This window comes from Enhydra lutris, unplaced genomic scaffold, assembly GCF_002288905.1.
Source record: "Enhydra lutris kenyoni isolate GAN:26980312 unplaced genomic scaffold, ASM228890v2 scaffoldscaffold10, whole genome shotgun sequence".
Lineage (NCBI taxonomy): Eukaryota > Metazoa > Chordata > Mammalia > Carnivora > Mustelidae > Enhydra > Enhydra lutris.
Window position 1 is genome coordinate 27394646 of NW_019154094.1, and position 25844 is coordinate 27420489.

The 25844-nt window shown below is 43.5% G+C and overlaps 1 protein-coding gene across 4 annotated transcripts in view; it reads right to left on the minus strand.

Annotated features, from left to right (window-relative positions):
• Positions 1–25844, minus strand: part of LOC111143744 (forkhead box P1) — a 596731-nt gene that overhangs the window by 15659 nt on the left and 555228 nt on the right. For all 4 annotated transcript variants that reach the window (XM_022497581.1, XM_022497580.1, XM_022497579.1 and 1 more), the window contains 5 exons: positions 25263–25350; positions 12106–12189; positions 1693–1894; positions 1508–1587; positions 802–903 (listed from right to left, as the gene is read on the minus strand). In XM_022497581.1, the coding sequence (XP_022353289.1) occupies positions 802–903; positions 1508–1587; positions 1693–1894; positions 12106–12189; positions 25263–25350 (556 nt within the window). The remainder of the gene's footprint in view (positions 1–801; positions 904–1507; positions 1588–1692; positions 1895–12105; positions 12190–25262; positions 25351–25844) is intronic.

Here is a 25844-nt window from a genome sequence, read left to right on the forward strand (position 1 = left end):
ATGAACCCATTGTTGAACTGGAAAAGAGGAAGGTCACGTAACCCTCAAGCCTTGTTAGGGCATCCCATGCGGAGCTGAGGGATTTGGTCCATTTTATAGCAAACGGCATTACAGTGAAGTTGGATCATTTCCTTTTCCAGATTCTCTATGATTCTCTGGCAGATAGTGTGATATAAAAAAAAAAAAAAAAAAAACAAAAGCAACCCCCCTCAAAAAAAAAAAAAAAAAAAAACCCAAACCCAAAACTAAAACCAAAAACTTAATAATACATCGTGCTCCCCTGTGATAATTTCTATATACAGAGCTAGTCATGAGACCACACCGCTTTCTTTACTAATTATGGTAAGGAGCATTTTTTTTTCTTTTTTAAAATCCAACCAGTGAAGGTTATGTCAAGTTTGTCTGATCATTTCTCCTGGTTAAGAAAATGTTAGCTGTGCATCTCAGCAAATACGGGTGGTGGCTAATGATGGACCACCATGAGATTTGTGTAACTAAGAGGACAACCTCAGCATCGGGGTGACAGTGTCATCCGTTCCTTTCCCCTACATATTCCAACCAGACAGAAATGATTTTACTGGCTGGTCCAGCCAAAATCTGATGCCAGTGTAATGGCAGTCTTCTATCCCAGCATTCTAACCCCAACAGTACTCTTTTCTCAATAAAATACTCCCGTAAACTTGACTCTTTGAGTGTATCGAAATAGTACACCTGTAACTTACAACACCTGCATTTTATCAACAACAAACTCTTTTATAAATGGCAAGACCTGAGCCTAAACAGGCCCGGGAGGAAGCTTACCTTCCACGTGGCAGCATTGCGTCGAAAGTAAGCAAACATTCGTGTGAACCAGTTATAGATTTCATTTAGTGTTAGCTGCTTTTCTGGAGATTCGAGAATGGCCTGTGAAGCAAAAGTAATAAAAAGAAGATAATTTATGACCAAATCAGCAGAATCGTCATTATACAGTTTCTTGAAAATATAAAATAACCATGATTCAGAGCTAAAGCCCAAGAAAGGTTTCACGAAATGATCTAAGATTAATGGTTGTATTTAACAGTTCAATAGCAAAATTCAAAACGGAATTATCTAATTGTTTTGAGTTTTTATTTCTGTTTCCGTACAGAAATATTAATTTATTAGTCATTCATAAAGCAGAATCAAAGAGAAATGCAAAACATTTCACTAGCTGATTAAAGCTCAGTAATTATTTAGAGCTCAGATTAATTCTAGGGATCAGAGATTACTGTAGCTTGTGATAATTGACTTGCCATCTTTAAACAGGCTCATTTTCACTGTTGTGTGAAATGAATTTCCTAATAATCACATCGTATTGTAATACTTAATCAAAAGCAATTATGTTATATATTGCAGTTTTAAAAAACCTTATAGAAAAGGTTTTAGCATGCTTGCATACTAAACGGTTCTAAATCTACTTCATCAATATACTATATCCATGTACATGTATACATTTGATGGAATTCCCCATACTGCGTTATTTACTCACCTGCCTAATTAAAGATGCATACGTAAATGGTGGTCTAACTTCTGCGTTCTTATAAAATTCTTGGTTCTGCGCAATATCTGCTAAAATAAGAATCATTGTCCTATTAATTATCACTTTTTAAAAAGAGGGTGGTCTACAAGAATTGCATATTACAGTTCTACATGAGGCAAACAGGAAGTAGCTACCTGAAGAAATGGGCACGTTGTATTTGTCCGAGTACCGCCGGCGGATGGGTCCCACCGTATGCATGCTGGTGGTGGTGATGACGGAGGGGCCTTGGGTGACAGGAGTGATGGGGGCGGTTGGGGTCGTCGGAGTATGAGGTAAGCTCTGTGGAGAAGCCTCAGATGCAGACTTGGAGAGTGTGACACTTGATACCAGATTCAGCTGTGAGGAAGAGAAGAGTTCTTAGAAGAGCTTCAGAAAAGCAGAGAGCAAGCAGGCATCTGAAATCCAGCAGGAGCATGGCAGGGGATGCCCGGCTAGCTTTACTTCTCTAAATAGATGCTTCTAATCACCTGAAACGGGAGGCGAGTTCCCACGTAGAAACCGTTCGCATAGTTGGTTAGTTTAAAAATCTCTCTGGCCATGTTCTCCTGACCCGCTGGTGACACAGGTGTTTTCCAAAGACGGTGAAAAATGAGCGTATGCACAAAGGGGTGACCTAGCCCAGTGAAGTTTGACAAGTTCTGGGTCAAAACATTCCTTGAGTCATGACTTTGAACCCTGTTGAGCAGCCTACTGTGCTTGGCAAATCTCCTGGAGGGGGTGGAGTCCTCATAGCGCCAGGGAACACCAACATTCTAGAAGCTACCAGTTGGGATACACTGGTCTAGACCTGAGCGCTCCAGCAGCACTTTCTGCAACGTGCTAGCACCAGTGCAGAGCTGTTTTTACTTTTTATCAAGATTAAACTTTTGTTTAAACAGCCACACGTAGCCAGTGGCTACCACTCTGGCCACCACAGGGACAAGCTACTTAACTCCACGATGAAACTGCAGCGATTGGAAACACCACAAGGATGTTTGGCCTATGGCTCCCGTTTAAAAAGACTGCCACTGGGGCACCTGAGTGGCTCAGTTGGTTGATGGTCCAACTCTTGATTTCGGCTCAGATCATGTTCTCACGATCACGGGATCGAGCCCGGCGTTGGGGTCTGTGCTCAGCTTGGAGTCCACTAGAGATTCTCTCTCCCTCTGTCCTCCACCCCTGCTCACTCTCTCTCAAATAAATAAATAAATCTTAAAAAAAAAAAAAAAAAGAAAAAGAAAAAAAGAGTGGCATTGATCCAGTAAGACATCATTTAGTTCTATCAGTTGGCAAAGACTAATCTTTGAAAGCTTTATGTGTAGTCTTCATTAAACTCTATCCAATAGAGGACTGGAATCTATTTTAAAAAATGACATATGAAACATCAGGAACTGTACAAAATTTTTTTCTTTCAGTTTCAAATACTCAGTAATACAATGGAATCTATAGCATCAAGTGAGGAAACACGCGTTATTTGAAGTCGTACAAAGGAAGATGAAGGAGTACTGTTTCCTTCCTTCGATAAGCGTTCACCTTGGAAGTGCTTATTAGTAATAATTAAAAAAAAAAAAGTGGGCTTGTCCCCCTTACCCCAAGTTTCTTCTTCCAGAAATACTAAGTCTGGCTATACTACAGAACCTGGCCATTTTCAACACATTATTTTTACATACAATTGGCATCTCAGATACTTCCAGCCGGCCCCAAATCCAAGAAACTTATGCCAAGGAGGCTTACTTGTAACATTTTCTCAAACCAGATTTCAAATCATTTAACATAGTTACATATTTCACTATTATAGTAGCCTTACGGACAAGACGTTATTTGTGGGAGGTATTAAAAATGAGATTCCTCCGGGATCATAAAGAACACATTAAAAGGTCTGGTTTGTTGAGATGATACAACCCTACTCGTGCTCTGATAATGAAAAAGGCCATGAGAATGCCTCTCATATGTGAAAACAAACAAGCAAACAAAATAAAATCCTGAAATCTGAAGAGAAGAGCGAGCAAGTATTGTTAGGTAAATATGCATGGAAAAAATGTAACTATGTTGCTGGAAAGGGAATGTCAGGGGAACAAACCTGTAATTGTGCTTCTCTTTATAATCTCCCCGCACCTACCAGTGAAATGCTGACTCAGCTAATGCCAGACCCTCCCCCCCCAGCCCCCCCCCACCCTGGAGAAGGGCAAGCTGTGCAGAGGACCCTGCTCTCACAGCCGCCACCCCCACCAACCCCAGCAAACTGGGCCAATGCTGTGAGCCACTTTCTTTTCTATTCGTGCTGGAAACCTGCCTTCGTGACGCGTACTTGCGGACTAAGTGCTTTCAGTTGAGAGAGGCAGCCTTGGGATGGAGCAGAACTGAGAAGCCATGGGGGAGGGCTGGGGCCGACCTCCTCGGCGCCGTGGGCCTTCATCACTGACCAAGTGCAGGAACTGTCTGTACGAGCATCAGCCCACGCGACGGGTCAAGGAAATTAGTTGCGGGAAGGCTACTGCTCATAAACACAACAGCTTTTCAAATTTGGATGCTGCTAGGCCTAAGAATATCCAAACACTGGAAAGTCCTGGAGACCATTTGTATAAACCATGTTGCGAGCCACCTGCCACTGTGTGATTACACTTCATTCTCCTACTGTCACTGATCAGTGAGGTGTCGCTGCTCACCGTGTACAGATGAGCCGACTGAGGCTCACGACCGAGGAAATAACTTGCCCCTATTCACAAACAGTCACACACACACACACACACAAACGCGTGATTCCAGGCTCTCTGTATAAGCTTCTCATGCCCAGTTAACGGGAAAAATAAACACCGGCTAGTTTCATTCCTCTGTATGCTCACTTTTGGAAAGGAAAGGAGTCTGTGGATAGCTTTAGTCCCTGCTTATAAATCATATTCAATAAATATTGCTGAAAAAATATAAGGCATCTGAAACTGAAATGACACAAACAAGGGCAGAACATTCATTTGCTGCCCCTTGACAAGCTTCCCATCGAACACAGACCCTGGTCCAAGGGCAGTGTGTGTAATAACCACAAAGCAATTCTGAGGACTAACTCCACTTTTTGGCTTTTCTCTTCCGTTTAAGGACAGCACCTAAACACCGTAACTTTCTTCAACACTTAATGAGAATTATAAATACAACGGCCTCAAGGAGTATGCCGGCTGCTTTCCCATTTTGTGAGGGAGGGCATCAAGTGTGCTGCTGGGCTCCAAAAAAATCAAAACTCGTGTAAACATTCAGCCACGTACAAATCCATCTTGTGGTGCTCGCACAGGAGAACGGACATGTCACGTGGTACTGTGTCATAAAATGTGAGAAGAATGGGACATCTGCAGCTTTTACCCAGGGTCCTAACATCTGGGCTGTCTGTACCGAAAAAGCAACAGTGAAAAATAAAATCCTTCCAGGTTAGCATGACGCGCAGAGAAATACACGGTAGAATTTTCTGGAGGCTTTTGAACACAGGTAGCAAGTGGAAATAAACACGAAGCCAGAAGAGAGCAGAGAGGGGGCTTACCAGGCTTGACAAATGACACCGTGATTCACACCCACTGCTGGGCTGTCTCTAATAAGCCACAGAGGAAGCAGCCAATCTCAGCTAATTACCAGATAAAAATGTATTGTAAGGGTTCTAATTAGGAGACGCGGATGGAGGTGATCTAATGATTAAATGCTGCATTCGAGTGACCCCACCATCAATGTGCAGTGGTGCGAGATGTCACTGGAATATTTTGTAGAAACAGTAATTTTACTTCGAGGAGGGGAGGCAGTAATATTTGTAATGATGGCTGTGAGGTAAACTAATTAAAAGACGGTTCCTACAGGAAGAGGGTGGCTGAGAGCAGCTGTGGCCATTCCACAACCAAGTGCCAAGTCTCCACAGAGGAATGGCAGTCAAGTGGAAAATTTCTGCCTGACCTCTGGCCTTGCTATTAATTTGCAGGAAAACTAATGACACATATACATATTCCCACAAAATTGTTCTAATTGCTAATTTGCCAAAGGAGCCCAGATTCCAAATTAAACATGACTGTGGTCTGTGAGGGAAGGAAGAACAAAAAGCTGTAAACTCCAAACAGAGGGGGCTTCGCCTGGCGAAACCATTTGAAGGCTGAACCAACAAGTTAATGAAATGTCAACCTCGTCAACGGCTATAGAAGTTTGTTAACTTTTAAACTTTTGTTGGATCATCACATGCTTGTCTTGAGGAGAAATCATCTTCAGGGAGGAAGGTCACAAGGGAGAGAGAAGATGGGGAATGGGGAAGGATTCAGAACAGGCTCTGTGTTCAAACCACACCGGCCCTTTTAAATTGAGGTCTCTCTGAAAACAGAGGACTCTCTCCCTCTCCCTCCACCCCCCCCCCAAAAAAAAGAGAGAAAGAAAAGTTAATTACGGACTTACAATAGAAGAGCAAATCTGGACTGGTGTGGGTTTTGCTGTCATCTTGAAATATTCATCTTAATTGTAAACTATTAAATCTTAATATAATCATCAATTAGAAATGAAAGCATATGCACTTCATGTTTCTGATCATAGTTAAGGTTTTAAAAGATAATTCCGCCCCCCCCCCCCCAGGGGCATGGAACAGGAAGGGATTGGACTGGGAGGGTTTCTTTTCCTATTTTTCTTATTGTGTCTATTTTCTATTTAAAAAGAAGTTGCTATGTTTGGAAAAGTTAGCAACTCCGATATTTTCTACATGGCGAGTTTCCGTCATGTGATGATTTCAGCAAAGATAATCGCTTTGAGGGTCTGGCCAGAAGTTAAACTCTTCTGTCACTTGAGATCCCGTGTAGGGTTTTTCTTTTTTAAATCTCCGTGAGCTCTTAACCACCGGCGTTCCCCACTGCTCACTTCCAGAAGGACTGTCGTGGGAATCGTACCCGTCCCGACTACCGGGACTCTGTCAGCTGCCTGATACTCTGCTGAGCCCTTTTCTAAAAGATTAATCTCCAGTTTTTAAACAGTAACCTCCTCTCTTCTTTTAAAGATGATGAGTCACTCACATTTTTAAAAAATAAACAAAGCGCTGATGTAAACCCCGGACAGAAACAGACTTGTCGTGAGTATTCCCATAAGAACTCCTTTTTATTTTTGTTTGCGCTCTTGCCTCATATGAAAACAGATTCTGAGAACAAAAGACAAACCTGAAACCCAAACACCGGGGCACCTAGCTGCTTAGTAGGGACTTTGAGGCTCACAGAACTCGTTTTTCTGCTCCCGGTGGGACGGCCCTAAGCGGGCTCCAGGCCTGCGTGAACGGCACACTGTTGCTAGACACGACTCACTGGCGTTCGGAGACGGCCGGCCTTCCTGAGGCCACGTCCATGGGGAAGGATGTCCATGGGGAGGCTGGGCCGGGGCAGGGGGAGGCTGTGGTTTGGTGCTCCTGGGACTGCCCTGGGCCAGGCGCTGTCATAGGGCAGTGAATGAGAAAGTGGGGGGCCGGGGATGTGTGCAGGGGGGAGAGGAGGAGGGGGGCAGGGCTTCATGAGAAACAGCACAGAAAAACAGCTTGTGTGTGCTGTGCTAGAGAATCTTTTATGACTGCCTAATATTGTTTCTCTAGGCCTAGAGCAAGGCTGCAAACAGCCCAAAGGATCAGCCATTGCTTTAAGAGTCAAAAGACCCCTTTTATGGGAGGGAGGGGGACACTTTGTTTTTATAGTAGCTAAAAACTATTTCAAAACAGTCCTAATTGCTGTGGTTGGAGGAAAAGAGAGTGCGTAAGAAGGAAAATGTAATACTGCATCTTGCTTCAAACATCCAAGTTCCTGTAAGCGTTTTATAACATTTTCATAAAGGTGGATATACTACCTACGCTATAATTACTTGCCCACCAAATCTGAAGGAATGTGGTTTTTCCAGGATCAGGAGAGGTTTCTGGTGTGCAGGAATACCCTGAAGCCAGGCCTGCACCTCTCCTGTCCTCTGGGATTATAACATACGATTTATGGGATTTTCCTGACATGATGAGGAAGTCTTCTTAAAAAACCCTTTACAACTTAATAAAGCCCTAACACAGACATGCTTCTTTTTGTTGTTGTTGTTTTGTCCTCTGAGTTACACTTCCCCCCTCCAAGGAGACAGCTTGGCAAATTCTCCACGGAGCAAGCATGGAGACACGAACCCCAAAGCACTACGCTTTGGTGTTTACTTTGAGAATGTTACCGAGTCTGGAACAAAAGAATATCCGTCTGTCTCTTTAGGAGAGTTTGCTCTTGTCTGATTTTTTTGCTTCTCTTCCCATGGAAAAGAGAAGGATCTTTTAAACTCAGAGCAAATTTGGCCCTTCTCAACATTTGCCAAGAAAGGCTTTTCCCTTGGGTTGCTTGGGTGGCTCAGTTGGTTAAGAGACTGCCTTAGGCTCAGGTCATGATCCCAGGGTTTTGGGATCGAATTCCACTTCAGGTTTCCTGCTCAGCGGGGAGTTGGCTTCTCCCTCTGACCCTCCCCCCTCTCATGCTCTCATTCTCTCAAATAACTAAAATTTAAAAAGGGGGGCCCCCTGTGTGGCTCAGTCCTTAAGCATCTACATTTGGCTCAGGTCATGATCCCAGGGTCCTGGGATGGAGCCCCGCATCGGGCACCTTGTTCCGGGGGAAGCCTGTTCTCCCTCTCCCACTCCCCCTGCTGGTGTTCCCCTTTTCTCGCTGTCTCTCTCTCTCTCTGTCAAATAAATTAAAAAAAAAAAAAAGGCTTTTCTCATTGTCCATACCCAAGAGCCAGAATATACAGCTGCTCTGGGAAACTTTGACACATCCTTTTCCATCCAGGGCCCAGGGTTCAGAAAATCAGAAGCTTACAAGTGAAATAAATTAAAAAATGGAAAGCCTATTTTATCTGATGCTGGCTGGTCCTTTGCCTCCTCCTTGTGACATGGCTTCCTCAGAGACACACAGACGCAAGTGCATCCTCTGAACCCAAGGAAAGATTCACAGATCTGACTCCTTTCCCTTTCTTCCCATTCCTCTGGCACACCACGTCTCCCGGAACGCCTGCCGCACGTCGGCGGTTCCACGGACGCACGGCACGATCCACGCCGTGAGTGTGTGTCCCTCGAGACTCCAGCACCTCGGGGGCGGGGGCGGGGGCGGGGCTCTCTTGTTTTACTGCTCCGTGTTTATAGCAGCACCCTTCATAAACACTTGATGATAAAACACCTTGACATGAAACACAGGGATTCCCTTTCCAGAAATACTGTGCCGTGTTGCGTTCTGGGTGTAATTCCAAAAGGAAAGGTTTTCTTTGGTGTGAAGACTTTTATGGCAAGTGGGGAGAGGTGCTGTTGAAGGTGTCTGGAGGACAGAAAGGCTCACCGATGCATGTCCTCATGTGAGTTGAGCTTAGAGCTACATCTAGAAACTCAGGACTGTCCTGAGGTGAGCGTATCCCCCAAAGACCCACATGGGAAGACGAGTTCCACAACAGGGTCCAGGAAATGCATCTATGAGCTGATGTAAGGACAGTCCAAGAAGGTTTTGGCAGTTTCTCTGATGCAATGAAAGAGGGACTGGTTGGATGACTGGATACAACAAATGACACTTACCACCCAAATGGCATTTAGTGAAAAGCAACGTTTACAGCAAAGCATTCTATCACTTAGTGACTAAGAATTTTAAAATAAACATAAAGTTCCTTTTAAACAGAAATGGAAAAAAGAAAAAAACATCATCAACTTACTGGCAAGGCTGTAACATGAAAGTCCCCATCTATGGTTAGATTTGAATTCTGGTGACTGCTTATTTCAAATCAAAGATTCTAGAAGGACATACTGTGCATTCCATTATTTAAGGTGGAATAAATTAATTACAGGCAAAAAAAGAATCGTTGGCACCTTAGAAATGATCATCAGATAGCTCTGTATCCCTAAAGTTGAAAGACTCATGGGTCTGCTCAATGTGTGTGCCTTTTTATTTTCCCCCTTTTTGGGCAAGGAAAGTAAAAATTTATGCAAGACACTACACGTCTACCTTTTATAATTAATTTCCCAATGCCTCACCTATACGTATTTTAATAATTCCTGATTTATAAGATGGTATCTATAATAAAATTTTCTATTTTCCAATAAATGAAAAGAAGGCAGGTTCACTCTGGCAACAGAGTGTCACGCAATATCTGCTTGTCAGGCACCAATTTTTACTTCTTACATGTAAGTTAAAGGATAAGGAATTTATAATGCTGCCTGTGAAGGGAACCACTTTTCATACACAAATGTGATCTTTTTTTTTCCAAGGGGTAATACAACAGTACATTTACATAAACTAATCCAAACAATCTATGTATTTGACAACGGCAAACCTCACACAGACGGCCCATTGTTGGTTTACATCTTGGAGTCCTTTATATTGGCTTGTAGCGCTGCTCTAACTGTCAAAGGTTTGACTTGGACACTAAATAAATGGTTATAGAAGTGCTGTGCAGCGATATTGGACTTCTTTGCAAAAGAAAACCTGCTGTGTATGAATTCAAAAGCTATTAATTTTTCAGTCAAAAATATTCGTGCCTATTTCTTTTAATAAAGAAATACTGTGCTGAGCTACTAAGAGATAATGTTGACTAGTGGTAGAGAATTTTCAATAGAACAGTTAAAAATAAATTTAGTAGGAGGTCCCCTTCAAAGTTATAATTTTCTAGAATGTAAAACATTTTTTTTTAAAATACTAATCAAGACAAACCTTCCCTCCCTGTTGCATTTCCCCTGGGACTGCTTTTCCCTGTTTACTGGTCCCTTCCCACTGGTCCTCATGGAGATTCCCAACAGTCCTTTCCTTTCCTGGTCTATGCAGGCTTACCTGCACGGCGCTCTCTGTCAACACCCGGCCCCATCACTCACTGAGAGCCCCTTGGGGTTTCACAACTCTTTCCCCACTTTTATCTCTCCTCCTTCTATCCAAGGAGCCCCATCATACAACGTGAGTCCATCCTAATGTCTGGAGTCTAAACACTGTTCTGTCACTGCTTTTAATCCATGGAGGAAGGAGGAGATAATCTCACTCTCCCCCTTATTACAGGTTTAAAGACTCAAACCTTCATCCTGGGGTGGGGGAGAATCTCCAACAAAAGCAACATGAAGAGAGTTCAGAAGGCAATCGATGCCCTTCGCAACCAGCTGTGCCCACTGAAGAACTCCATCAAGTCATTCCGGATCTTACCAACTTGCCTTAACTGGGCTCACATTTGTCCCAAGGACCCTCCTTAAAAGGAGAGGCTGATGAGGGCAGCACAGACAGCAGAGCTGACTACCGAACCCACAACACGGAATGGCCTTGGTTTCTGTTTCCCCTTCTTCTTGGTAGCCTACACATTCAGTCCTGTAGCCACTTGCTGCAAAACACATGGAAACCAGGGGCTCTTTCCTAGTAGAGATGGATGCACAAAGTGTTTAATGACTTTATGTCCTGTATCTCAGTAATGTGTTCTGTTTCAGACATTAATTTTGTCTGCCAACTGCATCTTGGCAGGCTACCATATTTGCTGGGTTAATAGTCTGACTCCGTTTTATTTCTATCACCATAAATCATACATATATGGGTGTATGTTTGCTTTATTTATAGAAAAAAATCAGTCAAAACAGATAAACCAATACTTTGCCATTACGCCGCATCATTGCGTATTGATTAAAATTGCTGGTACTAACTATAGATCGTCAACGCTCAATTAATTTTCACACAGTGACTCCAAGCAAAATCAAATAAAGGCAGTGTACCTTTAAATTTTACAAATCTTAAAAAGCAAGAAGCACAGCACTCTCTCCACGTTGAATAATCAGGGGAAGCTACTAAGAGATTTTTAGAAATATAAGTATATGAGAAATACAACTGTTAAAGCGATCAATTTATAGCAAGGAATGAGGCCCAAGACAGGATTTGGGGTTTAGAAACCATCCTTCTGCTTCGATATTAACGGTCTGTGCTTGGATGGCACTCTTCAAGGTTAAGGAAAAGGGAACAAGGCAAGAAGCCAGAGATTCCTAAAAGTTCAATGTAATTGCAGCATACCGTGTTTGGTCTCCTAACTGCAAAAGAGTACTATTCACTTTTAATTCTCTAGCAACCATTGGATGCCCTCCATAATTTTAGCCTCCAATTATTCCGAGAGTGTGTTTTGTTTCTTTCCTCTGTTACACTTACACTGGACTAGCCCTCACTCCCTTTCTTATACCTGCTGTGCCTCAGCTAACTCAGGCTGAAATGCCTTTTTCTCTTGACTCTGTGGTCTGCCGGTCTTCGTTCTGCATTCCCACGGTGTAGAAAGGCTTCCACGCCCTCCCAGTGACCAGTCGTCCTATACTGTCCTACCCTGCTAGAGCACCAGTCATCTGTCCCGAAGAGCTAGTTGCTGGGCCCCATGGCCAAGGATCTGAATCATCCTCGATCTTCTTAAACACCCCTCACTCTGACCTCTTCCTCCAAGGTACCCAGAAACAGTCAACTGAACTTAAGTCCTTCGATTTGAACAGCTGCCAGAGTACACCGTCTGGCCTCCGTTGCTCGGGGTGGGAAACAGCGAAGGGATACTGTGGGGTTTCTGCCCTTGGCGGAGAGGTCGGTACTTACGGGTTGAGGGGCGGCTTTGGGTTCCGTAGACTTCACGTGCAGATGGGTCATCATGGCTTGCAGACGCTCCTTGTCTTTTGCAAGCTGGTGGGAAGGAAATGCTCTGTTATTTCTTTGAATACAGATGCATTACTATTTTAACATCCGAAAGGATACATATTCCAAATTAAACTACAGCACCATGGCACATGACAAAATCTTTCTCGTTGCTTCATCGTTTTGAAATGTACACAACCATTGCCAAACTCGAGGCAACTGGAGGTGTCGGTGTGAGATTTCTCAACACAAGACGCATGAGCTTTTAACTGGGAAGTTCTAGGCCTGCTGGCACCAAGGAGTCCCATAGAACACAGACAGCTAAAAGACAGAAACGTGAATCATGCCTATTAACCAATCTTATTCACGAACAAGCCAAAGGAAAACGACTGAGGTGGCTGACCCTCGTAAAATTCATCTTTTGTGGTTGGGGAAAAGCTCTTAGATGCACGGATGCATTTGTGCAGAATTAACTTCATCCTTCTTAACAGGTAAGCGTAGCTAAGCACAGTGCGGCTGAACAATACTGGTAGGGCAGGCACAAGGACAAGGGCTGACCAGGTCTCATCTCTGAGCGAATGTAGAATTAAGCCTCATCATTCATGTATTCAGCATGTGAGTGCCTGCTATGTGTCAGTCTCATCTTAACAAAAACTGGAAGTCATCTCATTGTACAAAAAATTACCTTCTGGAGAAACACAAGTTTCTAACCCGATGTATGTCATTGCATTCGAAATACTACTAGATGCTCCTTCTTTTTAGCTTGCCCTGAACTGTTTATCATGATGATATTTTTGATAATTCAAGGGCAGCTGGGCACAGAGGATGCAGAATAATTGATTATAGGTGGTTTCGCCATAAGCATCTTTGCCACACAACTAATTGGCTGTAGGACAATTTCACCATAAAAGATAGGATCATGACAAATGAGAGCGGGATGTTCCCGAAAAAAAAACCAAAATGAAACAAAAAATGAATAACAAAATGAAACGGCTTCTCCATATAAAACATTTGAATCCATTCCAAAGTATACAGTGCAGACTGATGGCAATCCAGCACAAGTAACGGGTTTTATTTTGTGGATTGTATCGAAGCACTTCACTTATCTTCCAATTATTCACACAATCATACATTTTCTGATTTTTCTCATTCATTCCCATTCAGCCCCGCACTTTTTCCTTTACCGATACAATTCCTTCTGTTATTAAGAAGAGATACCCGTTTCCAAATACCAGAATACACGTTTGTAACTGAGCTCTGTATGGCGCTGTGAAGGCCTTCTACACGATTGCTTCTTCTTGACATATGGTCTCATGCCCAGGGAGAGACATTCCAAAGTTCTACAGGACATGTGGATTGGAAAATCTGGGCCACCATGTACACCATTACGAGGGCTACGATTTATAATACAAATATGGAAGTACTTTGTCAATGAAGAAATGAAACCAAACTGTCAAACCAAAATGTCAACCAGTTATTATTTAGTTTTAATTTCTTAGGGCAAAATTGCCTAAGGACAGTTAGTTCTGTGGTGTAAATGACTGCGGCAGAGAGGTCTAGAGCAAAGACGCTTACAGCGAAAATACCAGACATGATAATAATTACCTCTGTAAGGTAAGTGGGAAGTAGATCTCTAAAATATAAAGAAGAAGAGCTGTGCAATTTGGGGAAAATATGGAAGAGATTAATGAATGAGTGAGTGTCAGAGAGAGAACGAGAAAAGCGAGAGAGAGACAGTCTTAGAGTAGCACTTTTTTTGTTTTTTTAGAGTAGCGCTTTTATAGACCATTTGTCCAAAATAATGCCTTTGAACTGGGGAAGGACTCATTTCTTCTATGTCATATAATTAACCTTAACTCTTTGATATATCAAGTTTTGGGGGCACTTGGCTGACTCAGTTCATAGAGCGTGTGAAGAGTTCAGGGTTTGTGAATTCGAGCCCCATGTGGGGTATACGGATTGCTTAAACAGAATCTTCTTTAAAAAAAAAAAAAAAGATTTTATTTATTTGTTTATTTATTTATTTTAGAGAGGGAGAGAGCATGAACAGGGGGAGGGGCGGAGAGAATCTCAAGCAGACTCCATGCTGAGCATGGAGACTGACTCAAGGCTCCATCCCATGACCCTGAGATCATGACCTGAGCCAAAACCGAGGTTAGAGGCTCAACTGACTGAGACATCCAGGTGCCCCCAAAATAAAATCTTTAAAAAAAAATTTAAAAAAGAAAAAAGAAATATGAATTTTTCCTAGGCTGAATTATTCCAAAATAAAAGTCAAACAGGACATTTTAAAATAAAGGTGTTTTCTAAGGGAAAAGGGGTGTTTCAGCATTTGGGGAAAGGCAGAGGAAAGGGAAAAGGTACGAAAGCAAGGGAGAAAAAGGCTTTTGGCTTATCCTGGCTGGATGACTCAGTCTCAAGCCGTATCACATTTGATTTTTTTTTTCCTTTTTATTCCCTTGTGGTGCAGGGAGGAATAAATTAAGAAGAAGAAAAAAAGCCTTACAGTGTTAGCATTTATCTTTCAACAAACAGGAAATGAAAATGATACCATATTAGGAGCCACTTTACGTTATTCATCTTCTGTGCTTTAGTAAGTTATTGAACGGCCAAACTCAAAGACGCTCTGAACACATAATGCCAAAGGAATTTAGTTTTCCAAAGTGGCTCAGTGAAAACAATTAAAATGTTCACAGTGGCATTCTTCTATGGCTATTTGTATTTCTGTAGTTACTCGGTTTGGGGTTTTGGGTTTTTTTTTTTTTTTGTTTTTTTTTTTTACTGTGTTTTAAGTTTTTAGATGTTAGAACCAAAATATTCTTAGAATTCTAAAAAATGCTTTGTCTTGAAAGTTATCATGAGGCAGAAGGAACGAAGGCATATCTATTATTCTTTTTAAAAAACAAGTAGTCTGCTGTACTGAACATTACAGATTAAAGGGTGAGAGGTGATATTTACTTAAGAGTCTGATGAATATTAATTGTGACTTAATTTGGGGGTAAACACTGTTGATGTAGCAATTAACCAAGACCAAGGAGAAGGAAATCCAAATTCCCAGCATCAGAAGGAATCATCACCCCTATGTTCCATCCAGATGTCTACGATGCTGACATTTTACTGGTCAAATGTAATAGCACAATGTCGCAAACACATACATAGAGTTTGTACACGAAAACACATCCATAAACTCTGGAGGTCACTGCCATGGAGACATTTTCTCACTTCTCCATGAGAATATTAATGTAAAATTCACTGTCCACTTTGAGAATGACCCAGGTTCCTTATTTTACCTCACACTTAATTCTACCAGCCTAGCTGTTATAAAAGATGGGCAAGGTTACAGAAAAAAAGGCAAAATTCCAAGTTTCTGTTTTTGTTTGATCAGTGCTAACTAGCGTGTAATATATTCTTGGATGGGTTCTGGATTTTTAACATCAGTTACAGCTCTAACTCTAACACAAACCCTTTTAACAATTTAAAAAAAAAATCTCACCTGCCAAATTCACTTTTTCTTGTTTTAGGCAAAAAGGCTAATCTTTTATACATACTGAAAGCACATCCCCTCTCTACTGGGGCTGTCTTGCATTTTTAATATTCAGTGGCCCTTCAAAAACCTTTTGGACTCATTATTACTTTTTCTGCCATCATTCCATGAGTTAAGCATCCCTATCCCTTTTCATGGCACCCTTTCATTATTTTAATAGGACAATACAAACATTTAGTATTAGCAGGTATATATTCCAGCACTCCGTCATAAACCGAATTGCATGCAAAGCAAAGCAAAAGATGAGAAATGTACTCCAAAGGTCAACTAAAAATTTGCGTTGTCAAATTAAAACAATTCTTTATGTTGTGCTATCAGAAATTACTAAAAGCTTTCCTGGTGGATACGGGAGGGGTATCTGGTATGAAAGGAATGCCGACGGGCCCCACACTGAGGGGACCTGCTCGTACAGTATTTGTTTATTAGCAGGTTGTTCTCCAATTCTGGAGGGAGACAGCAGAGTGAAAACGGATGAAGGTCGTAGGCACTGAAATCACACTATGCTACATTCAAATTCTGGCTCTGCAACTCTGAGCACATTATGTAACCTTTTCAAGTATTTAGTTTCTTCTTCTAAATATGGAATAATAATCTCTGAACGCTGAAGAGTTGTTTTGAGGATTAGATAAGTTCTTCACATAACAAGCTTAGCATAGAGCCTGGTGCTTCACGGATGCTCAGAAATGTCTAACTTTCTTTAAAGGAAAGTTACATCAGTCTAGTCTACTTGGACTTCAGCTGGTTGAGTATGTGCTTGGAACCCGGGTCCCCGGGACAGGAGTTCAGTGGAGTGTGCAGTGGGCCTAGCTGGGGAGAGAATTTTGATGTTTTGAAGAATGGAACAGAAATCGTAGGAGAGATGAAGCCCATTGCTTATGGATTGATTTCCTTGGTTCTCATGGTCTCTTTTCTCTCATCCTAGGCAAATGGTCTTTCTCCCCTTGGCTGATATAGGTCATCCCCTCGTCTATTAACCATGGCCTCAAATTAGGTTTTAGCCGGTCTGGGGTGTGAAAGGCGGGAACGCGTGTATCCGGTGTATTGCTTCGGACACACTGATAACTGCCAATGGCAAGGAGCTCCATTCAATATTTTCAAAGATAAAAACTGAGGAGATTAAACTCATTCTTTTAGCAGAGAAAAGGGAACACGGTTTTAGGTTCATTTAACATAATCACTTTATATGTTGTCTGGGGGACTAATCATTTTAAGCCCAATTTGGCGGTTCTCACTTGTGAGAAACAGAATCTGAAATAAATGAAGGATTCTGGATGCGCAAAAATGTTTGAATTACTGAGGACGGATGCGAAGAACGGACCAAGTGACTCATTTGATTGCACAAAGGCAAAGACTGTTGTGGCTACTTCAAATCCTCTCTTTCTACTCCTGTGTTTCACAGTCGGGGAAACTGAGGCTGCAAGGGTGAACTCACCTAAGATCGTGGAGCTGGGAAGGGGCAGAAGTAAGACTAGAATTCTAGTTGCGGGACGCCTGGTCAGACGTTCCCCCTCTGGTGTGACTGTAAGAGGCACCTGGGACGCGAACTGAAAACACAGATGTTTGCTACTCTTCCCATCCCCGCTACGCTGAACCACCGCCGCACAACCTCCAAGGCAGGGGGACAGACGGAGGTTCAGCAGGCCCCCATGGAGGGGCAGGCAGGCCGGGAGTATTCCCAGTCAGTGACAGTCCCCAGTTTAATTGACCGGGGTATCACCGAAGCTCGCTAATAAGCCCAACATGCCAAGTGAGGGGACGTGGGAGTAAACATTTTAATAAGGATCCCACGTGTCTAGGTTTAATGCGTTGGTTTTGGGAATCAAGACTCTGCCATGGACCGAATAAGTCTTCACAGCAGCTGTCTCGTTTTATTTACGGTGAGGACCCAAACGCAACTGATCGAGGTAGATGCAGACCCGTTTCATGGGTCTCTAAAGTACGTATGATCCAAAGAAAAACAAGAAAAAAAAACAAACCGCGATTTGGAAGGAGGGGCGATGAAATTCTTCTACCTAACTGAGTATTTACCAAAGGGTTCTTTTTGACCCACTTATCAAACTCTGGTCATTCACATGCCTTCCAAGCTCAGTGCCAGTGAAAACTTCTAAATGATTTCTTTAACACAACTGCGGCTTTCAGGTGGTAGGCAACCTATGGCTCATTTCACCCCAATGGAAGAATTTCCCTACTTTTATTGTATTCTGTCACCGTCTTAACATTCCTTACGTGTTATTATTAAAGACTCTCTTGACATTTAAAGCAGACGCACACTAATACTCAGTCATAGTCTAGGAATTCTAATGCTCCCAGAGTTAAGCAGGATTTTAAATTATGAAAAATAAGTGTCTTGGTTTTCAAAGAGGGATGTGGAAGTGAGAAACCCAGAGACCCCCTCTTCTTTTTCTTGGCTCTAGTCACAAAGCAGTGACACTAGGCAGCGATGAGGCCATCAGGCCGTCTTCCCCACATGCTCTGAGCTGACTCAGGGAGAGTCGGGAGGCTCCGGGGGCGGACCACTGCTGGGAAGAACTGTCCTGAGTGTCCCCTTTGCTGGGGTTAGGCCCAAAGTGGGACATGTTACAGAGAATCTATTTGCAGAAGTCCAGGAAGCTGGTGTGATTACCAACAGCAGCGCTAATGACAGAGTAATCACACGTGAAGTTCCCGCAGTAATTGATCTGTGTTAGGCTTAATGTCTCTCTCTGCTATTGAAACTTGTGCACTTTTCGCCCTGCTGATGTTTTCTTGAAGCTTACAGTTCCTGCTGTGGGTGATTTAGAAAACTTCCAAGGGATTCCTGTGTCACCGAGTTCCAGCCCCGCCTGGCTGCTGTGGGTTGCTGAGGAGGGAGCTCTAAGAGGCAGAGAAAGGCTTGGCTTCCCCAGCCTGGCTATAAAACCAGTGGTGCGCAACGCCTGCGTGTCAGACACAGACCCTCAGCGAACCAGGACGACCCTGTGTGAAAACTGCAAGGCAGCAGCGTCACCAAAGGAGGCGCATGCTACACGGGCTGGGCTAGATCCCTGAGCGTTGCCCAGTATCTCCATCGGCTTTGAACAACTGAATTCTACACTCCAGTTTCCTCATCTGGAAGAGGAGAGACACAGAGAATTCTTTCTTTCACTCTAAGGGCCAGTAACTCATCCTCAGTGACTTAGGAACACCTTTTCACAGAAGAAGAAAGGCACATGCTCATTAGATGTCTGATTTCCAAGTGTTCTATTTTCTGTTAAAAAAATGACTCTTAACGATTGAGAAATTCGGGAAGCATCTACTCATGGGGAGGTTGTGAGGATTCCGTGAAACCGGGGGTAGGAAGCACCGAGCACACTGCCTTGGCATACAGTAGGAACTCACTAAATACCCTTTCAATGGCTTCCCAGGCCCTTTATAAATTATAAACAGAATAGGGGGCGTTAAACCGCTCTCTTCCAAAGGCATTGGATTCAAAGTGATCATGTCAGTGAACAACTCATTCCATTTTGCCAGGTACTTTCCCAGTTTTGAAACTGGAAATCCTAAGTCCCAGGAAGGCCAACTGTGAAGTCTCGTCTCCCTGCTTCTTGAGGGACAGAGAAATGGACTGAAGAAAGAACATCCATTCTTCTATCCTCCCTCACACTACGATCAAGGCCAATGCTTACAGGGCTCTCCTGGCCTGGAATGTACTTGCCCCTGCCCCTTGCTGAGTCCACCCTGCCATGCCTCCTTTGCTTCCTCTTATGAACCCCGCCTGGTGTGGAGAGGCGGGCTAGTCTTCCCTCCCTGCTAGGCTGCACACACGAGAAGGAAGAGGCTGTCTTGCTTATCTCTATCCAGTGCTCGGAATACAACAGGAGCCTGATAAATGGTAACCGAATGGAATCAAATTATTGAAGACAAAAGGTCCCACCCCTCCACTCCCACCCTCCTGCTTAGGTCAGCCAGAGCATCCCCGTTGGTTTGGTGGGCTCATTCTCCTCTTGGTTGCTTTCAGTGTTCACTGTAAGGGGTTTAGAGGCTGAGGAATTGTAGGAATCCTGCCCTGGGCCCCGGCTCCTGACATGCTGAGCCGTGGACATGAGGAAACACTGGCTCTCCAAGGCTTCCTTCTTTCCTTCGAAACCCATCTTCATACCCCAGGGGTTCATACACATGCACTGACAACTGGGCAAGGTCACGTGATCGCTAAAACCAACATACGTGGCCAGAAAAACTGATCTATGCCATGAATGTCTTGGCTTTCTGAGATGGGGAAATCTGTCTGAAGACTTTTTCCTGTTTGTTCAATCGGATGCTTTTCCCTTTTCCCAAAATGGGATTCCGGCCTAGCCACGAAGATAGCTGGAAAGCCGCCTCACTCACAGCTTGCCGGCGGAGGCCGTCCGTGAGCAGTTCCCATCTAAGGAGCCCAGGTAGGCAGGCCCACATGAATGTAAACCCTCTGGGCACCCTGGCTGGCGCTCGGGTGTGAAAGCAGCTTCAGGTGCTTCCCTACCATCCTGCCCGTGGAATATGGGGGGCCATTCTTTATCTCAACCTATTTCCGCATCCTGTGTCTGCGGCTCCTCTGTCTCGGTGTGTGTGTGTGTGTGTGTGTGTGTGTGTGTGTGTGTGTGTGTGTGTACGCACGCATGTGCGCACATTTCATGACCTATGTAAGTAAGACCATGCATGTTGGTTGTGGGAACATCACGCCCCTCCAGTTCTAACCTATCCTCTTGTCTGCACAGCATCCAGAAGAATCTGTCAAAAGAAAGCATCTAAGAGATAAAATCTTAAAATAACATGCCCTCACCTCAAAAAGCCATGTCCTTTGCCCAAAGGATTACTATGGCGTCCATCTATCTTGAGGTTAGGTGCGTATAGGTACAAGCACGCAAACAAATTCTCTACAAGGGTGGGCTTCCAGGTACTAGATGGGGTTAATCACCATCGAATCCACTGCTAAAATGTCAAAGATTACAACTGTCTTCGCAACAGTGAAATGTGGTTAGAAATATTCTGGAAGGTTCAGAATGCCCACTAGGATGTCTTCTTGGCCCCTCTTCCCTCTGAGACCAGTAACAGGGAGCAACACAAGAAGTGAAATAAGCATTCTGTTAACAAGCTCCACATAATGAGTCCACTGCTAGGAAAACATGCATTATATATCGTGGTAGCTTCCCACAAAATTAACAATACAAATGTATTTCACACTCAATGCTGACAGTATAGGCCTAAGTCAGACTCCGAAGCCCATCATCTTGATTTCTGGCTGGTTGCCTTATCTCTCAACACTGGAACCATGAAGGCTTTTCATGTGATTCAAGTATAGCATTGCATAGGTAGCACGAAGAAAGGAAATTTCTCGAGCCAGGATGCCCTGAGGCCAACAATGGTTATTAAAATTATTTTTCACCTAATTCTTTAGGAGGGGTTCATTAGAGGTAAGAAACACAAGGGCCTTCTGTTTTGGGTCAGAGGGAGGATTTCTGGGATGTAGATCCCGGGGGGCTAGAAATGGACAGCCCTCAAGTGGCTTTCCTTCCTAATGGTCATGTCTGATGCTGGCTGATGAAGCCTTGCAGAATTCTCCCATAGAACCGTTTTGCAATGATGTTCTAGGGTAGACATAATGAACCTCCATTGATCTATGATGTTAAGATCCAACTGGAGCTCACTGGGATTATTTTTCTACAAGGGGCACTAGTGTGACTTTGCTTCCAGACGTAAACACCAGAGGTCTAAATACTGTTGTGCAGAGAAAGGCCTGTTGTTGAGTCTGCGGGGTGGGGAAGACTGCTCCTCCAACAATACAGGGAACAGCCTTGGGGAACGGTACCAACTTTGACGGCTCTTTTCTGTAGTGCTAAGTTGTGCAAATGTTTTTCCGATTCAAGTTAATGAATGGGAATTCTATAATATACTTGGGAGGTTCAGGTAATTCCTGTTCTGGGGAATGCCTTCTTGAAGGGCAAACAGAAGGAGCCTTGGGGTTGGTCATGCCCGGGGCGTCCGAATGGAGGAATGGAGGAGGTGATTCCTCCGTGCGCCGTGGAGGGAATGGGGGGATGATGCCAAGGGTGAATAAGAGAAAGGCTGTTCAAGCATAAGGACACCTCTTCAAAGTATGCTTGGCTGCTGCAGGGACCTGGTTTCCCCAACACCCCAGGTCCTATGGGCACAGCGACTGTTTGTTAAGCCAATTAAAAAGTACATTTCCAGACATGGGTACAAGGAATGGCAAATGTGACAGGATAAACATGGAAATGCTGACATGAGAGGAAGGGGAAGCCCACGGGTAGGATGGCTGGTGGGTCTAAGTATACCCTGTCCCAGAATGTCCCACAAGGTGCCAGAACTACAGCCCAAAGGCTCTCCATCTAATCCTGACCTCTCGGCTCTGGCTCAGGGCGTGGGTTTGCCAACAACTAAATTCATCTGCTTGAATAATACCTAATGGGTGAAATCAGATTTGGCCCCTCTCTAGCATTGAAACTCTCTTTTGAGCGTGTTTCTAGTGTTTTCAAGAACCCATCAGTATCAGCTAGCACTACCCAAGGAGGGGACAGTGCCACTAGAAAATTACTTACCTACACTGTGTTTTTCCTCTAAAATATAAGAACCAGGGAGGCAACCTTAACCATTTTGCTCACTCTCGCAACCCTATGTCACAGGCTCTGGGTGATGTGTGCTAAATGAATCAGTAAGATGAATGAATGAATGAATAACTATCAGCCTGCTTTTCCATGATCCCCAAGGTAGACAAGTACTTGTTACATGAAACTGCTGTTGGGGAAACCTGACCAACGCGGTGACTAGAATGGTTTTATACACCAAGGCAAAGAAGGATGAGAGAAGAAGGGGTTCACAGACCTTCAGATAGCCAGGAGCCTAAGAGAACAAGTTGCTATTATATAAAATGATGTAAATGGTTTTTTTTTTAAACCTCTGGAGCAGGGGTTGTTTGGCAAACCTCTGTAGAAGCCAGCCAGATAGTAAATATTTTCAGCTTGGCAGGCTTATGGCATAAGCGACTCTGGTGCAAAGACTTGACTTTTCTACTGTAATGCTGAAGCAGCCATGGTCAGAGACGAAGCGTCAAGGAATGGGCGTGGCCATGTTCCAATAGAGACTTAGGTATGGACACTGGCATCTGAATCTCACATGCTTTATCCTTCTTTTGATAACCCCTCCCCGCCCCCCCTCCCCACTATTCAAATGTAAGAACGTTTCTTAGCTCTCGGGATTGGGCTCCCGACCTACAGTTTGGCAACTCCATTCTTGACAAGCATTGTGTGATCACTTTGGCCACTCCCTCTGCCTTGAAGACACCAAACCCTTCAGAATGAGCCTGGCCCTTCCTCCGTGAAAGCAAACTCTCAGACAAAAACAATACGAGGAATACCGCAGGGAACAACCCCACAGTGACTTCCGGCCGGAGGGTCTCCTCTGGTCCCTATCACAAGTTGAAAACCCTGCCTTCAGTTTGATTTAGGGCTGAAGGACGAAAGGAAATGCATAAATAAATAAAATCCACAAATAATCAAAGAATCCTCCTAATGGCCTGCAATGCTCCCAGGCCACACTCACCAAAAAACAACATTAAATCTGCCAGAGAGAATCACTTGACTTACTGGTGGTCTGACTCCTTTCCTTCTCCGGGCAGCCCTTGCGGAGAGTGAGGAACAATGAGTCAAGTCAATAATCAGTTCCTCAGTAATGAACAGTGGCCCCACACTCTCAAATCTGGAGTCTGGGACATCTACTTGGGCAAACCGTGACACTGTGAAACACTTTATTCTAACTGAATGCTGAGAATTTAATTTTATCAACTAAATAAATGCAAGAACTTGCATCACTGTATAATCACCAACACATAGAGATTTTAGGTAGCAAGAGCCGTAAAGTTTGTTCTGTTGAAACCAGTTTTTCAAGGGCTTACTACACATCAGTCTGAAGTGAACTTTTGGAAGGGAAGGGGGTGGGGGGAGATAAATAACGCTACTGTTTTCCTTCTGAAGAAACATGCTAAATTTAAAGATGTTTCCAAAGACTTACGTAAAAATTTGGGGATTTTATGATGTGCCCTTTGCCTGTATGAATCTCTTACTGTTCTAGTAAGTTCATCTCTGTAGTCTGAATGGAAAAATATTAACTAGCTAAGGAAAATAACTTTGGAGACAATCTTACTAAAAAAATGTAATATGTCCTCTAAGATGATAACTAATTAAAAAAAATCCTTTCTATCCTGAAAAGTCACAACAAAAAGTTTAAGTGTGTTTTGGCTGATTTTTCTCTGCAACTATTTGAAGCTGTAAATGACTTAACTCAGTAAAATTCCAAATGTAATTATCTTCTGTACTTAGCCTAGGGCTCTCCATATATCTCGGCATTGCTGTCTTGCATACAAAGTAGGCTTTTCGATGGCTGGTAACAATATAATGTACAACATTGTTTTAATTTCCCCTCGTCGGCTAACCTCTTGCCTGCACTAAACCAGCCAGAGGAAGAAGCCACAGTGAGTCATCAAGCACTCAAAAGCATTTTGGAACTCGGTTGCATAAATGGGGTTTTGCAGGGTCAGGCTTTTGCAATTGTACATTTTAATAATCTCCATTTCTGACCCAATTTTTACTTTTAGAAACTAATTTTCTATTAGTTATACCAAGAACGGAATTGTTAAAATATGGTGGTTCATCAACAAGTGACACCGGGAAGTGGAACCCACATTAAAGAATGCCCCCCATCCCTCCTCACAACTGTGAGCCACAGGAAAAGAGGCAGAAGTTTACCTTCTATAGTCACAAAACACATTCAACATGGCCCCAAGGACTGCCAAATATAAGATTTTATATCTCCATATACATATATACACATGTGTATATAAGATATATGTATACACACTATATATATGTATGTTATGTATCTGAATACATGTTTGCATGTGTGTGCATATGAGTGCATATTTACAATGTCTGCACTGAACTCTTGGTTCTCAGAGAGAGAAGGGGACAAGTTAACACGAGGAAGAAATCCACACGCAGCTTCTATGTTAACTCATGGCAGCACGGTCGAGTGTGTGCGTGGGGACGTGTCTGTGTGTGTACGCGCGTGCGCGCGTGTGTGTACACTTGCTGCTGACACTCGCGTGTGCTTCCCCTCCCACCCCGCCCCCCATTCTTTCTCAGCCTCTCTCCCTGGCGCGGCTCCCTAACTCCAGGTTAGCAATATCGGCAACCCAGGGGACTTACATTCACAACAGACTAAGTTTTTAAGTTTTTTAACTTAGAACGTTTTCCATTTGGAGAAGACACAAGGGAGGGGGAGCGACAGGGAGCGAGAGAGACGGAAAGCTCACAGAGGCAGCGGGCAGTCGGGAGGCAGACACAGAGAGAGGCACAGAACTTCGAAACGCCTGAGCAGCAGCTCTCAAGGAGCAGCCAAAGGTGACCTTTCCCCAAAGAGTGAAAAGGGAAGAGAAAAAGAAAAAGGACAACAACCAATTTTGGACCTTCCATTCAATAATGAGTACACAGGAACTCATTTCAGAACACTACAGAAATGAGGAATTTGAGGAATACTGAGGGAATATTAAAAATAAATGTGGCTTTACCTGTAGCTCTAACTGCTGTACAACCTGCATTTGTACTCTACATTGAGCTGTACTTCTATCGTCCAGCGCATGCTCACTGTTGAGATGTCTGCAACAATACATAGAAAATCATTAAGTGAAATGGAGACACAAAAAGGAAAATATAAGTTACCAGGACGTTTCAGCATCAACTAGGCCGTGGGTCTAGTTCACAGTGGACAGTCGTCGACGTGTGCCCGGCCTGCCCTTCTCCATCCCCACCACTGAATACTGGCATTCCGTGTAATTTAGTCCACGGTTAGGACCCAAATCAGAGTCTTCCAGGAAGGAGTTCTGCAGGGCCTCGAGAGATAACCATTTACACATAAATAAAAGAAAATTCAAGCAATTAAGTCGAGGTGGCTTCTTAAGACCCCCTCAATGGGTAGATACCTAAGAAAGGGACCACAGGCTAGTTTGGAAGCCTAATTTGATTGGGGCCGGATAGAAGCGTGGGTTCACAAGAACACTGATTTTATGTAACAGAGGACACGCCCTTATAATGAAATGCATTAACCTGGACGACTGATAGGGCAAAGGCTGGAAAAGCAGCTTTAAACATAC